Source organism: Solanum dulcamara, chromosome 2, assembly GCF_947179165.1.
Source record: "Solanum dulcamara chromosome 2, daSolDulc1.2, whole genome shotgun sequence".
NCBI classification, from domain to species: Eukaryota; Viridiplantae; Streptophyta; class Magnoliopsida; order Solanales; family Solanaceae; genus Solanum; species Solanum dulcamara.
The window spans coordinates 5,008,659-5,024,539 of record NC_077238.1 but is presented as its reverse complement, the minus strand read 5'-3'; the positions used below and the strand labels follow the sequence as shown (position 1 = coordinate 5,024,539).

Sequence of the window (15,881 nt, the reverse complement as noted above, 5' to 3'; positions counted from 1 at the left end):
AGTTTACTAGTTACTACTCGAGAGTCGAGATGTTAAAACTAATTTAATTTTAATCGGAGGAGAATAAAAAGTTTTAAAGTGTTAAGACTTTGAGTGTTAATTATGTTGTCGCTTGTAATCACTTTCATTATCTTGTGTCTAAAGCAAAAAATTTAATTATTTTATTATTTTTCTTTTTTGATATATAAAATATATTTTACATATATATTATTCAGTACAGTTCGATATATTTTTGGTTAATTTTTACAAAATAAAAAACCTACCTAACTTAATTGATACGATTATAAATTTATATGAAAATCATCACTTTTATTAAAAGAGACCTAAAAATCGATTCGATATATCGATTAAATCGGTTTTTTGAAAATCATTTACACCCCTAGTCATTTACCATTTTCGCTCCAAATTGAAATACTCTAAAACTACAAGGGCCAACTTGACTTTTTATTCTTTAACTCCACCCTACCATCGCCGCCGGGTGAATTCCGTTTACCGGAATCACACCTCTCCTCCGCCATTAACAATGGCTTCCTCAGCTTTCATGTCAATCAAAAGGACCAAAATAACCTTTTCTCTGAACTCATTCTCCATCACAAAATCTACCCTTTTCTCCACACTAATCAAGAAACATCACCAAATTTTCTCACCTCAAATTACTTCTCCACCAGTGCCAAAAAAACTTCCTTTTACAGTTTCTGCACATGGGGTTACGTGGAATGATCCTTACCATTGGATGCGCAAAACCAACGACCCTGATTTTATCAACTATCTTCAGCAAGAAAATTTATATGCTCAGTCTCTCATGAAGGATACTGAGGAAATACAAAAGGGTTTGTTTTCTGAGATGATTAGTAGAATGCCTTCCAAGATTTCTACTCCACCTGAATTATGGGGTCCTTGGTTTGTCTATAAACTCATTTTTTCAACTTTTTCATATATGCATGCTTTAGTATGAAAATGTGGGGAAAATGGTTGAATTCAATAGTGTTTTAAATTGTTGCGAATTTGAATATAAGTTTGAAATGTTAAAGAAAAAAGCAGCTAACTTGTGTGAGTTAGTTTATATTGAGCTAATACATAATAGACACTCAAACTTGCCTTCAACTGACAATTAAGTGATCCAACTTTGAGTATGCATATCTAGACGCATCAACTTGCCTCCACTGTGTCAGTTGAACGCTCCAACTTACAAAACAATCAACACTAGATACCTTGAAGGTTTATGTGTCACCTCAGTGTCGGGTGTCCACGAGACAGTGTGGATGAGTTGGAGTGTTTAGTTGCTAGTTGAGATCAAGTTGAAGTGTCTAGATTACTAGATGTGCAGTCTCAAAGTTGGAGAGCTTACTTGCGAGTTGACGGAAATTTGAATGTATGTTTATGTATTACGCCTTTTATATTCACATGTATCAAGCATTGTGTTAGTTGAACATTCCAACTCACAAAATGATAAACTAGTCACTTTCAATATTTATGTATCACGTCAGAGTCAGATGTCCACGAGACACGGTGGGAATGAGTTGGAGTGTTTAGTGAGACCAAGTTGAGGTGTCTACATGTGTACTCTCAAAGTTGAAGTGCTTATTTGCCGGCTGATGCCAAGCTTGGATGTTTGGTTATGTATTATGCCTTTTGATATTCCCATGTATCCAACATTGTTGTTCACTTCTGTTTAGTTTTCGTAAAAATAATTTCCGTCATATGTTCCTCAGCAAAATACTAAAGAGTTCAGATTGTCAACTTCTCGTTTTTTCTTTTGCAAAGTTGAATTAAGTCATTCCATTTGAATTAGAGAAAATGAGTCATAAATTTGGTAGAAAAGAAACAACTTTAATGAAAATGAGACAAATCGACTATTGTTTTTCTATATGAACTAGATTTAAGTCCCTGTAAAGCATATTACGTTGTGTACAATCTGTATTAGGTCTGTGATTGCTTAATCCTTGGATTGAGTTGTAGAAAAAGCCTAATCGGATTCAGAATTTGTGTAACTGTTGTGTGAACCAAGGAGTTAAGAAATTGTCTTGAAATATGTACCGTATGTTCTGAAGAATTAATAAGGGCTTTTCATCATATAATCTCAATGCTACTGGCTACATTTGGTTTAGCGTATGCTTTAGTATGAACATTTGTTCTAAATTCTGCTTTGAGAATCTAATTGATACAAAAATTATTTCCTTGCTGGTTGACTACTGGTTTGTTTTTGGGTTGTTAACAGGTTATACTACCAGTACATTCCAGAAGGGAAGGAGTATCCAGTATTATGTAGGAAACTGGCTGCTGAGAGCAAAGGTTGGATGAAGACTGTATCAAGTTATGTGATTGGCGTTTCTGGGAAGGAACAAATACTACTTGACTGGAATGAAATTGCGGAAAGATATGGTATATCATTTTCATATTATTCTTTTAACCTCTTTTTGCTTCAAGACTTATTTTTCTATCCTAGTGTGTTTTGTGCATTCATGTCGTTTTCTTCCCATCAGGCATTTTTTCCTTTTTTTTTTCTTTTGTGAAATTGGAAGGTGTTTTATAATTCACAGACGTTGAAGGTCCTAATCAAACACTTTGGGTAAGAGTTAACATAAACTTTTGTTCTAGGATTATATGATATGGCTCAAATTCTTCACTTACTATTGCTTTTTGGTGTTATTACAGCAGGAATTGAGTTATTTCCCGTTTCTTGAACATGATTGAAGGAGAATGTAAATTATTTGACAAGCATGCGTGTGTTGGTTTAAGGAATGGTGCGGTTAACAGGATAATGAAGTGGTAAAATTTAAGAGAAAATAAGGAGAATGTTTTTATAGGTTTCATGATATGCACGCAGATCATAGGTCATTCTTTTAGGTTTTGTTAGTTTTAAAGAAATTGTTTCCATTATGTTTTAATGTGTTCTTGTTTTTGTAGGATATGTGCATGTGGGTACGTGTCGAGTGTCTCCAGACCACAATTATCTTACTTACACAATTGATATTACTGGTAGTGAGCAATTTGTGCTTCAGATTAAGGACCTCCGAAATGACTGCATACTGCCAACCCTGGGAGTTGAAGGGGTTGTTAGCGTGGAATGGGCTCAAGATTCTTGTACTTTCTTCTATACATTATCTGACCAGAATCAACGCCCTTACAGGCAATTCTCTATACTATGATTAGTTGATACTATTTTAAATTGGATATTCGGATGTGTGATTGCTTCAACATTATGTGGCCAGGGTACATTGCGTAAAACTGGGATCAGATTCTGTTCATAATGTCCCATTGTTTGTAGAAAATGATTCCAGTTTCTGTGTGGATATAGCAAGTACAAAAGACGGAAAGTTTATTACTGTGAATTCTAATTCAAGAACTTCATCTGAGGCAAGAAATTTACCTCTAACACAGCATAGATACTTCTTTGTAGTGGTGAGGATGTATTTTTAGTTTTGCTCATTGTCTTATTGCAGGTTTATGTCATCAATGCAACCAATTTGCAGACTGGAATTCAAAGATTTTGTAAGCGTGTGTCTGGTGTACAATACTTTCTTGAACATCATCATGGCTTTTTCTATGTTCTCACAAATTCTCGTAATGTTGGTGAGGAATCACCTTCGAGTGGAAAGTATTATTTGGCTAGATGCCCTGTCGAGAACTTACAGTCTACCTGTTTGGAGGTATGTCTTCTTCCATCAAATATTGATTCTAGAAGGGGCTGCTGCTACTGATAAAACATTTGTACATGCATGAATATACAGCTTTCAAAATTTTCTCCAAAATCACTCTACCTAGTGGATACTCTGTTTTGACATTTCTTTCACATGGTTTTTTTTGTTGAAAGATTTATACTTTTGCTGTGCACCTCATTCTAGCTAGTCGTTTTGGTTGTGATTTGAGGCTACATTCTCCTTATCTGCCAGCATAATTATGATGTGTTGGTTATTTGGCTCCTAAACTTTTCTACTTGGGCAAGTGCAAAATTAAGTTACATGAACACATACTTGTTGATTCAAGAATATTCATTTTCAGTTTTTGGTTTTTAATCATCTGCAAGCTTTGTCTGCAGAATATTATAGAACCCAGCGGGGACATTTTCATCCAAGATATGGACATGTTTAATGAACATCTGGTGCTTTTTCTCAACAAAGAGGGTTCCTCATCGATATGCTCTGTTGATATGGAAACGATCATCAATTGTGAGGTATAATCTTTAAACTTAAAATAACTTTGTTCATCAAGGAAACTTAAAATAACAAAGAGGAACTGAGAAAGATCTGTTTGATTAGATAGAAGATCTATCTATGGACATGTACTGGTATACCTTTTGAAAGCATGCTACATTGACTCAAGATAATTTCTTAATTAAATCTACGTAATCATCAGATGCTTGATCAATGTGTCTTGATATAGTTATATCATGTCCGTGTTGCTTCTCTAGTCGATTAAATGATGAACATCACAGTATTTCCTGGAGGGGGGGAAGAAGTTCCCCAACTTCGATTATTAAAATAAAAATTCCAAGACAATGTTAGCCTCTCATGGTACATGAAGAACATCTTTTTCACATCAATTCAGGTTTTCCCACATCAGTTATTAACCTTTCCTCTTTTACATTAATTTAATCCCAGGAATAATCAGCAGCTTAGGGCCTTGGTGTCTATTCTCTGAACCATTACAACCAAAATTCCAATAAATGTTGTGTCATTTCTACCTATCTATAACCAAGTCAAATTTGTCCTTTACTTTTTTGAGCAACTAATATAGCCTTAAAAATCGTTTTTAACCGACTTGCAAGGCTAAATGCATCTGATGCTGTCAGTCCCAACAATGAGGAACTTTCTGTGGTATCCTTTAGGTACCTTGAGGTCATTTATTGTTCAATTGGTTTACATTATTAGATCAGTTTCCAAGTTTTTATTAGACTTATGCCATATTCCTTAGTTTCTTTTCCTTGTAGAAGGAAGCATAATCATATCTTAATTGTCATTGTCTGTGTAAAGTTAACAGATTCCACTGCTTCTTAATGTCTTTGTGTTGTGCAGGAACAAATGAAGATTGATGAACTTAACCCATGGTTCTTTCCTCTTCCCTCTGATATGTGTGCAATAACTCCAGGGTCAAATCATGATTTCACACGATCTGTATACCGCGCTGTTGTTTCTTCCCCAGTGGTAATGCTTGTCAATTTCTTTTCCATCTGCAGTGGTAATATTGTCAATCGTCTTCAAATGATCTGCATCCTGTTGGTTGTCATATATTTGCTTTACTACTTTATTCTTTTATCTCGACTAAACAACATTGTTAATTGATAATCTTGTTTTCATATTACTCCACTTTGAGGTATTCTTGCTTTATTCCATGGAAAATTTAACGCAGATCTCTGTTATATATTCTTAGTATCTCAAATGCTAATCATGCTGTATGGTATGAATATTGAGCTTGTTTCCCTATACCAAATCATTCATTTACTAAGTTGTTCTTTTCTTTGAAAAAGAACCCAACAATTACGCCTCAAGCCCAAACTAGTTGGGTTAAAGAGTCTGCAAGCATCATGAATATTTTGACATTTCCATTAGAAATAAACAGATTTGAGATATAATTGAGTACAAAGTTCCTATAACAAGAATTTGATAAGGAACTGAAAATAAGAGGAAACTAAAAGGGAAACCTTTAAAAGAAAGGTGGAGCAAACTGAAAGGAAATCGAGATTAGGGACTTTATGCTTAACATATTTACTCCCTATTCCTGTCAAAGGTGAAGACTTCTCTACCTCCTGTAGTGGGTGTGTTTTCCTGTACGGCCAAGTATGATTATATGCTTCTCAGTGTTTCTCTTTTAAATACAGATGCCTGATGTTATTGTTGACTATGATATGTCAAGAAGAACGTTCTCTGTCATTCAGCAAGAAGAAGTAATTAACGTTTCCCACAATACAAAGTACCACTCAAACAATGGAGAGAGAAGCAGAAATGAGTTTTTGGGCGCCCCTTTACAGAAGGACCACAACATTCAGAATAATGAAGTACAAAGATGGAGCGACTTTGCTGAAATTTATTCCTGTCAAGAAAAAGAAGTGATATCGCATGATGGTGAAAGGATTCCTATAACTATTCTATTCTCTCGTAAAGCACATAAGAAGGGTCAGTCTCCTGGGCTTCTACATGGATATGGAGCATATGGAGAAGTGCTAGATAAGAGCTGGTGTGTCGACCGCCTGAGCTTACTTGATCGTGGTTGGCTGATTGCATTTGCTGATGTAAGGTACAACTCTCTTTTATTGTAAGCTGGATCTTGATATTTGGCATTGCTCAAGAAAGATTTTATCTGAGCTTAGTTTGGCCACTGGTTGGGGGCTTAGCTAGTAGAGAAACTGCTAACTCAGTCACTCAGAACTCCTTAAGCTTCATCCCCCCAAAGCGAAAAGGAAAGAAGTAGAAAGAGGAAAAGAGAAGAGAAAAGGAATGTACAGGAAACTGTTGATTTTGATGCATTCGTAGTGGTTAACCATTTAAAAACATTTGAGACCCACTATTGTTATTTGGTAACTTGTGTTTAATAGCTTATCATTGATTTTATCATTGATTTTCTCAATGCAATAAAAGTGATAATACTTTTGTGATTTAGTTTGCCTTGGACCGTTACTTATCCATCCATGAATTGAACTCCAATTATAAGAATGAAAACACAGAAGTCCTTACTCCTTACACTCTAGCTTGGTCACTCTCTCACTAAGTTCCATTTGTTGCTGTCAGTTTCTCTTTTTCACATGCATGTAATGGTGCAATGATATAGGCTACCAAATTAACAATATGCTTAACTTCAGAGCGTCTGGAAAGAAATATCATTGCTTGTGATTTCTTGTAACGGTACAAGTAGGTGACATATTTTACTTATGCAGGGGTGGTGGTGGTCCAGATCCTTCGTGGCACAAATCTGGGAGTGGAATGAGCAAATTGAACTCTGTAAGTGATTTCATAGCATGTGGCAAGTATCTTGTCAGTGAGGGTTATGTTCATCAACATCGGCTGGGAGCTGTTAGTGTAAGTGCAGGAAGTCTTCTTGTCGCGGCAGCAATTAACATGCACCCTGAACTTTTTCAAGCTGCAATTCTGAAGGTAAGCACCAATTTGGGAATCTTTTAGTCTTTTATATTCCTTTAGTTGTAAGGTCTGCGTACATTCTACCCTCCCCAGACCCCACTTGTGGGATTTCACTTGGTATGTTGTTGTTGTAGATTCATTGAATTGGATTCATAATGCATATTATGGTTTGATTTAATCTCTGTATATATATCTTCTTTAGCGGGAAAGGAAACAAGAATTCTAAATACCTTGGTTTGGGATGATATATACTAGATGCAGTCTGCTTTTTGTTTCAAGTTTCTCTCGAGCTAAGAATATTTAGTGTCTTTAGACAACTCTCTAGAACCTAAAAGGGAAAAGGGGCATGTATATCCCTCAACTTTGTGATTTAGAGATGACATACCCCTCGCTAAATAAGTGGTGCAGATATAACCTCGCCGTCTAATTTGGATGGCAAGTGTCGTTATTTTTTGTTTGATGCTGATGTATTATAGCTGCTCATGTATGTAATTTTGTCCCAGGTTCCTTTTCTTGATGTGTGCAGTAGCTTGCTGGATCCCACCTTGCCTCTCACTGTTTTAGATTATGAAGAATTCGGAAATCCTCAACTACAGGCTCACTTTGAATATATTTTGAAGTATTCTCCATATGACAATATTCCTGAAGGAGTTTGTTGTCCACCGATGCTTGTGAAAGCGTCATTGAACGACTCCAGGTAACTTTGTTCTCATCAGCATGCTCATCATATATATGTAAGCATTTTCAGCTTGCTAAGATTCTCTCTCTCGACATCTTATTTTGATCTTCATAAAAACTTCTCATAATGTCTTTATGCAGAGTTGGCGTTTGGGAAGCTGCAAAATGGGTGGCCAAGATACGAGATAAAACGTGCACGAGGTGTTCTTCTTCAGTCATACTGCAGACAAACATGAGCGGAGGACATTTTGGTGAAGGTGGTCGTTTTGGACAATGTGAGGAAGCAGCTCATGAATACGCTTTTCTGATGAAAGTCCTCGGGGAATCTTGATCTAAAATGCAGCTTCTGGATTTTGATGATGGAGGGTTGTTCTAGTGCTGTTCTCCGAGACTAGCTGGAAAATATTCATCAGCTTAAGCTCTGCATTAACCAAATGCACCCGGAATCTGCTCGTGGTACTTGGAACTTCCTGTTGGTATAAGCATGAAAAAAAGATAACGAATCTAATCGTTTTAGCCAAATCGATTATTAACCAATCCTTTTTGCCAATCGATTGATGTGTCTTTCTTTATGCTAGTTGCAGAATAGCGCGACTCATGAGAGGAAGAGCTGGAGACACCAGAGGTCGACTGCTGTCATGGTTGAGCTCAACATTATCTGACTTATAGGTCACGAGTTCAAGCTGTGGAATCAGCCACTGATAGTAAGTGCCTACATTACACAACCCAACGAGGCTCTCCCTATAGGACCCTATGTAAATGCAGGATGTTTCGTATACTGGGATGCCCTTTCTTATACGCAAGATAAATTTCCAGAATAAGAGTGTTAAAGTGACCCCAATTGCTTGTAAGCTTAGCATCCCAGACTAATTGTCAGGTTTTATCAGTGGATTGAAGTATTCCTTTTTGTTATAAAACTAGTGGTCTTATGAATTTTTAAGTTACTATGTATAATATTGACGTGAATTTAACTAGAGAATGTAGTACTCTCCATCTGTTTCAATTTGTTTGTTTTACTTTTGTCTTTAAAAAAGAACGGAAAATGTGAATGTTTCAAAAAGAGCATGGTATAAAAATGCAAAATTATTCCCACTGGAACGTCCAAACGTTTTTTTCTCAATCTCTTCATTTTTAAATAGAATGGAAAACTTGAGTAATATCTAGGGTGTTTACATAACACATCTGAGATCGCCCAATGTGTTTGTGAAGTTTTTACACAAGAAGTCATGACGATCCATCAGGATTTGTTATAGCATAGACAGCATGTGCTTCTATATATACACTCAACTGAATTACGCGGATGTGATACAAACTAGAGTTGATTTGACTTGCTATATATAGTCGTATTTATTTCTTCAGCTTCTTTTGAGCTTGGTTCAACTCTTCATCATTGTTTGTATCCCGAAATTCCTCCATGAATTGATCGCCAGACAATGGTGGAGGATTTTCTGTATCCTAGAGTGAAATATGTATTGGTCAGCTAAATACCGTGATTGATCTCATTATCCTAAAGGGAGTAGGATCAGTGAATGACTACATATTCTTGTGGTTACTAACTATGTTTGCTTCTCAATTCAAAGAAGTCGGAAAAGCTTCATACCTTAGCAACAGATGGCCCCAAGGCCATTTCCTTGTTTGCCTGCTGCTTCCCTATATTAATCTGCACTGATATACTGGCCTGTGAAAGATCAAGGCCAGTAGTCTGTAGCGCTTGTGTCAATGAATTCAGTAACCTGAGTAAAAAGCAAACGAATCATCGAACAAGGGTCAGTAGAAATAATACATTGCAAACATTCAACTTGACATGAATCTCAGGAGAAGTTGTAGCAGATGTAAGAGGTAAGAGCCAAAAATTATTCTCTTGAATAACTCTAGATCTAACATAAGCAGACACGAATAAAAGACTCCGACTTCAATAACTCTAAATGCATGTCCAAAATTGTTGTATATGAGGTAAAAAAAAACTATAGGTATTATCCCTTTTACTTTAAGATTCTAATAACAACTCAGCTTCACATCTTCAATTTTCAAGTATAAAGATAAGAATATAAGTGGTATTTCTGGCTATTGTGCTAGGATATAGATATGCCGGAAATGTGAAACACAAAAGCTTTTTGGCATATAAAAACTACGACTCATTCACTAGAGAAATTTCAACCTACTAGCTTAAGCAATAAATAAAGCAATTATCGCAACTGTTTAAAAATTCCAAATCGGTGATGAGAGATACACAAGCTTTCATCATAACAAAAAAGGCATACTTAAGATACTCTAGATCTCACCACATTTTTTCGTGCAACATTATTCTGTGACAGAGATAGCAGTGTCTTAATTCATCAAAGCAATATATAGAAAACGACTACTAACAAAAGAAGGAAAGGAAGCAAATGCCTGCAGTAGACAACTAATATACTTCCAATATACAGGGACCACATGCTTTATTTAATATTGTAAACTCTAAAATTAGAGTAATTTACTCACCCTTGAGAGTAAGTATTCGAAATGCTAATTGTGCCGCCTTCTATCATGAACTCCTGATTATTCAGAGCATTAGTGGTGCTGAGGCATTCATCAGAACCAGGTGTAGCTAGTGAGTCAGACAAGGCACTATCGTTCTGAAAAGGGACTGGCATACTAGCCTGAAGAGGCATCGATGTTGCAATTGCCATTCTAGCTAGTTCCTTTTCTTGGTCCATTGATTTAACATCACCACCAGGATGAGATTCAAGTGGATTTCGCTGATTTGCTTGCATAGACGAAGTGACGGTTAAAAGATTCTCATCAAACCTTCCTGAATATGTTGGTCCTGTGTCAGTACCATTCTTCAAGGCTTGAGTGTTTGCAGGAAAACTCTGTGCATGCCACTGACTGTTTCTCTGAAGGATTTCAAAAGTAGCACACACTTATAACTAAACACGCATTGTTTCCATTATGGAGTATATGTAGTCATGCCCCTCACTTCCTTTTACTAAGAGATGCAAAAACACAGTTTAGGTAGTTAATAGCACAATTTATGTTGCACCTATGGACTTATCATTGCCTAAATAGCAGCCCCTTATATAGCCTATGTTGCATCAACGGAATTTTACATTTGGAAGAGAGAGTAAAGTGGAAGAAGAGGGTATATATCATAATCTTGCAGGACTACAGGCCAACACCAGAAAGCAATCGAGCCAAAACCAATCTAACTAAAATATAATTAGCCATAGATCAGATGCATCAAAATATAGACCTATCTTCTGAAACCATGAACATATTCACATATGTAATAGTGGATAGATAGAAAAACAATGGAACCACAAAATGAGAGCACCATGCATATACCAGTTCCTAGATGAGACCTGAAATTATATGCACATCAATGGTCATCAGAGAGTGGTGCATGTTTGTGTGTGTTTGGTGGGGGTGGGGGTGGGGTGGGGGTGGGCGTGGGGGGAGGGGCAAGAAAGAGAGAGTTCTCTTTCCAATTTAAACGATTTACAGAGCATGGGTGCAATCATGTGGAAGTCTGGTAGACAGACTACAGCCAAATGTGTCTTTTACAAGTGCAGGCTGCAGCTGTACAGATCAGCTCTGAATAATTCTACAACTACTGTCTCTGTTAAAACTAGAGAGAATTGCACTGAAAAACTTGATTATTTCCCGCAAGCTTGGTTGGGATTTATAGTACTTCAATATGTACAATTTTGGCAAGTGTATAATTACACAATCAGAATCCTAATCAAATCATTCCTAATTGGCGTGGATTACATAATATCTTAACAATCTGAAGCAACAGTATTTTCTGTTAGAGGAATAATATTTAGCACAGCTAAGACCTAGAGAGCTCAACTCAAAAGTCCACAACCCAAAAAGTTATGGTGAGAATATAGATGTTATAAATATAGGTATATAATTTACCCATGGCATGAGTTTTGTAGGCTCTGAGCTCCAAGGTTGATATGATCCTTCATACTTCTGTACTGTCTCCTGTAAATACTGTATGTACTGAATTACCTGCATACAAACATCAAAAGAAACCAATAAATCTAAACTTTAAAGTAGAAGAATGTAAAAGTTTTCTTTCTAAAATGTACCTCGAACAAGAATGATGCGGTATCTCGTTTTTGATCAGTATGGGGTATCAAATTTCTCAACATCTGAAATCTAGAGATAGACAAAAAGCTTTGTCAAGAGTGCAGAAATTGTGTTCAGGCATTTTAGACAAATCTGACAATAGTTACACAAATTCTAAAGATAAAGTCGCAACGAAATAAATGCATCATCTTGTAAATCAACTTGAGTATGTATAGAGAGCACTTTGCAACACAAAAATGAAAAGAAAAGTAAATCACAACATCAGATGTTCATCAACATGACTTACATCAGCACAGAGCAAGTGTATTTTCAGGTTTGCAACTTATTTTTATTTTAACAGGTGTCTTGCCAGTTCAGAATCTACTGCTTGGAGTTCCTAACTTGATATTCATATCCAATATATTTTCTAATGGAATATTAAAAGCTTTTTTCTGTATATATTTTTCCATTCATAAATGAAGTTTATCAGTTTTTGAGGAGCTTCAACTGCTTTTTTAGAAGCTTTTGCTGGCTTTCCTGTTGAGGAGTTTTAAGTCCTAACTGACTTCCTAATTTCCTTCGTTTTTTTTTGGCTTTGTCCTAATCTGCAAGAACTAATATCACTTTCTTGGTCTCGACACATCGCTGTTCTTCGTAAAAAATGAGAGTCTTAGACATTCCCATCTATGCTTTGAAGCATAAAGCTCCTATATCTTCTTTTGTCTACGTTTTGGAACCTAAATCCAGTGTTATCTCTTTCAGCCATCATAACTGTCTGAGTATAGACTATTCTCGCATTAGAAAATCATAGCCCCACTCTCTTGCACACCAATGTCCAAGTCTTGATCTCCAACGTTATTTCTGTAAAGGGAGTACGGAGCCTATTGATTAATCAACTCAAAAAAAAAATTCTTTCCCTTTGTCGCTTTCCTTTTTCCATTTGCTGAGCACATACGCAAAGAAACCATTTCTAGAACCTCATAGATTCTAACAAACAAAGCTACTATGGCCAGGTGAGCTGAGAGGAAGATAATAGAAGCTGAATGAAGTCGTTATGTGGCAGATGGCTTACCAGAAGCATGTGATCAGAAATTACAACTTACTCCAATTAGAACTAGTTTTTTTTCATGTGCAAGTACGTGAAGCATTTATTGCATAATTGCCTGATTGAAGACAAGCTAAGGTGTGTCTACACATTTCAAACCAAATGGGTAATGCCAGCTACAGTATGCTAGGGTATTTTATGAGGAAATGGCGAGAAGGAGGGCACAGGATGTTACCCTTTGGTTCTCATTTGTACAACATGGAAAGTGGAAAATGAAAGATCATTCAAAGAACCGATAACACTCTTGGACATATTAGTGGAACACTTATTGCTTTTATATATATAGCATGATATTCCAGTCAGTGTTGATGCTTGACTTTTCTAGTAGAGAATCGTGTTTCATCTATGATTTTCAACTTTTTTAGTATGTGGGGTTTCCTCATCACAACAACATACCCAGTGTAGTCCATAATTGGGGGTCTTTACACAGACCTTACCCCTACGTCAGAGGTAGAGAACTTGTTTCCCGATAGACCCTTGGCTCAAGGAAAAACAGTCCAAAGCAGTCCAGAGAAAGAAGTAACGGTAGTACAAGAAACAACATATAGTAACAAAACTAGCAACAAAACAATATGATAGTCGAGGTACAAGGAATCAGCATATAGCAACATAAATTGAAGGACAAGAAACTACAAGAGCAATACTACAACTACTAATAATAATGGAAAACGAGACAATGCATTGCTACCTACTATCTTCTACCCTAGTCCATGACCACTATACCCTCCTATCTAACAACAACAACATACCCAGTGAAATCTCACAAAGTGGGGCCTGGGAGGGTAAGTGTACGCAGAGCTTACCACTACCTCGTGGAGGTAGAGAGTGTTTCCAAAAGACCCTTGACGCCGAGTATCAAACCCCAGTAAAAGGAAAAGCAGTGTAAAGTCAACCAGAGAAACAATAACAACAGCAAAAAAGCGGTGACCACCACATCCTCCTATCTAAGAATATTATTATTATCTTGAATCAAACAAAAAAAAATTGCTGATTGTTATGACAGTTAGGTTTAATATTTGCCGAGTTTTGGGCTAATATTATCTCTTATCTATGGGAGTTAGGTTCATTTGGTCCTTTAAATATAACCCTAAGCATAGTTAATCCCTTAACTTTATTAAAATGGAGCACTTTTGGTCTCTCTAACATAACAATGTTAAAAACTAACGACAAAGACAATTTTTCTAACGATGCAAAGTTCAACTGACAGTGCTCTCTCTCTCTTGATTGATGCACATTTTTTTGTCGTATTCATTTCTTAGGTTTAATATAGTAGTGTAGTAGCTATTTATAGTAGAGTAGTAAATATATAAAGAATGAGAAATGAAATCAACATTTAGTGAAGAATCATTTTTTTTAGTTTAATAAAAACCCAGATGGTGTTTCTTGCTAAAATCTTACCATAATTGGGTATTTCAATATCAGGAGATCTAATAATCATTGCTGGAAAGAAAAATTAACTTATTTACTCAAGTTCTCTTCTTGTTGCAGCTGAACAAAGCTTTTTACAAAGAGACTAGGGCTTTTTCTCATTGAAGTGTTTCTTCGCGTGTGAAGTTGGGGGAAAGGAGAATGAGTTTATTCGATGGATTTTGTATTTATCACATGAGTTTAGCACCATTACTTTTAAACGGGTTCTGTTAGGAAGATCAAAAGTTCTCCTCTTTAGTAAAGTTAGGAGATTAGATACGCTCAGGATTATAATAGGACCAAAATGAACCTACTCCCATAGATAAGGGATAATTTTCGCTCAAAACTCAAATTTTTGCCACTGTAGTTAAGAGCATTTTAGTGGCTTATGTTAAGAACAGTTAATACACAAGCTCATTGTAATCATTTCAGAGTTTATCAATACGATTACTCTTTTGGTTCAGTTTGTGAGCTTGTTTCTCAATTGAATTCCAATTCCTTAGCATGGTTCTCGAGTTGCAATTCAACTTCTAAATTCTACCTTCATTCATACCTTATTGTTCCTTTTGAATCAACTAATAACTAAACTCAGAAAATTATAAACAAACCTCTCATTGATCTTGCTCCTCCGACGCTGCTCTGTGACCGAATGCTTCGACCTAATTGCATTTGCCTTGTCACTGTTCTTCCCATCTGCCACTTCCAACAAGAAAAAGAAAGATTACATTTTTAAAAGATTAACCTAAACCAAAATATTCAAAATTTCCTTTCACAACTCAAAAATTCTTTTTTTTGTAGCAAATTTTACCATTAAACTACAACAAACAAACAATAACAACAAGAACATATCCAATAAAATCTCACAAGTGAGGTCGGGGAGGGTAGAATGTATGCAGCCTAAAGACCATCGGCTCAAAATATCGAAATAATCACAAACCTTTGGTACTGTTACTTGAAGGTGTGGCATCTCTATTAGAACCAAAATCATACTCATCCTCTTCTTCTTCCCCATGATGACCCTTTCCAGATTTCATCCTATTTTTTCAAGATTTTAAGATTTTCTGCATAAAATCAACAAATTAGAGACCCCCACGAGATTAAAACAACAAAATAAACTCATTCATCTAAGAAATAGAGATCTACTCAATCAAAAGAAAAAAAAAAGGTTCCCACAGAAGTTGGAGAAAGAAAGATTACAATTTTATAGCTTTTCTGGAAACCCCAATTTAATTTTTTTTGGGTGATTTGAATATTGAGGATTTGCGATATTCGAAGAGTGAAACTACACTGCTGCTACCAATGTTTTGGTTTTATTGGCATTGGAAATGGAAAGTTGGCTGCTTTTTGTTTTTTGGTACCAACTGTTTTAATTTTTTATTTAATTTTTTGGCCTTTTTATTTATAGTAATATTGTGATTAGTTGTTTACACTTAAATTGGTGTCATGAGTCATGTGATCCAATTAGATATTTCACAAGTTAGGCAACTAGGTTTACAGGTGAGGTGTGAGTTATCAAATAACATGTCCAGATTTGTGTGTTTTTCATTTCGTTGGGTTCGTTT

General features: G+C 36.0%; 2 protein-coding genes across 6 annotated transcripts; one reads left to right on the top strand and one right to left on the bottom strand.

Moving 5' to 3' along the window:
* Positions 1-383: 383 nt before the first annotated feature.
* LOC129880049 (uncharacterized) lies at positions 384-8,730 on the top strand. 3 transcript variants are annotated; one of them, XM_055953877.1, is made up of 12 exons: positions 384-900; positions 2,219-2,382; positions 2,908-3,130; positions 3,213-3,357; positions 3,444-3,650; positions 4,040-4,174; positions 5,016-5,144; positions 5,819-6,234; positions 6,872-7,088; positions 7,577-7,770; positions 7,893-8,207; positions 8,336-8,730. In XM_055953877.1, the coding sequence occupies exons 1-11, from the start codon at positions 524-526 to the stop codon at positions 8,080-8,082; spliced, it is 2,397 nt and encodes a 798-aa protein (XP_055809852.1). In that variant the 5' UTR covers positions 384-523; the 3' UTR covers positions 8,083-8,207; positions 8,336-8,730. The 3 variants fall into 3 exon arrangements, with proteins under 3 accessions (XP_055809852.1, XP_055809850.1, XP_055809851.1); XM_055953875.1 differs by having other exon boundaries at positions 8,330-8,730; XM_055953876.1 differs by having other exon boundaries at positions 7,893-8,227; positions 8,330-8,730.
* A 141-nt stretch (positions 8,731-8,871) lies between these two features.
* Positions 8,872-15,669, bottom strand: LOC129880050 (transcription factor BIM2-like). Of its 3 annotated transcripts, none has more exons than XM_055953878.1 (8): positions 15,517-15,669; positions 15,257-15,380; positions 14,928-15,018; positions 11,828-11,897; positions 11,652-11,747; positions 10,233-10,627; positions 9,352-9,484; positions 8,872-9,206 (listed from the first exon to the last, which is right to left on the bottom strand). In XM_055953878.1, exons 2-8 carry the CDS (start codon positions 15,351-15,353, stop codon positions 9,099-9,101), a joined length of 990 nt encoding a protein of 329 aa, XP_055809853.1. In that variant the 5' UTR covers positions 15,354-15,380; positions 15,517-15,669; the 3' UTR covers positions 8,872-9,098. The 3 variants fall into 3 exon arrangements, with proteins under 3 accessions (XP_055809853.1, XP_055809855.1, XP_055809854.1); XM_055953880.1 differs by having other exon boundaries at positions 8,872-9,199; XM_055953879.1 differs by having other exon boundaries at positions 14,928-15,012.
* Positions 15,670-15,881: the final 212 nt, after the last annotated feature.

Bases quoted from the DNA above. Each gene is read 5' to 3' on its own strand.
- LOC129880049 (XM_055953877.1), top strand. From the start codon at position 524: ATGGCTTCCTCAGCTTTCATGTCAATCAAAAGGACCAAAATAACCTTT. The intron at 3,358-3,443 runs GCAAGAAATTTA...GTCTTATTGCAG, and splicing joins ATTCAAGAACTTCATCTGAG to GTTTATGTCATCAATGCAAC. The intron at 3,651-4,039 runs GTATGTCTTCTT...CTTTGTCTGCAG, and splicing joins TACAGTCTACCTGTTTGGAG to AATATTATAGAACCCAGCGG.
- LOC129880050 (XM_055953878.1), bottom strand. From the start codon at position 15,353: ATGAAATCTGGAAAGGGTCATCATGGGGAAGAAGAAGAGGATGAGTAT. The intron at 11,898-14,927 runs GTTTGTTTATAA...GTCTATCTCTAG, and splicing joins AGGAGCAAGATCAATGAGAG to ATTTCAGATGTTGAGAAATT. The intron at 11,748-11,827 runs GTACATTTTAGA...GTTTGTATGCAG, and splicing joins CCGCATCATTCTTGTTCGAG to GTAATTCAGTACATACAGTA.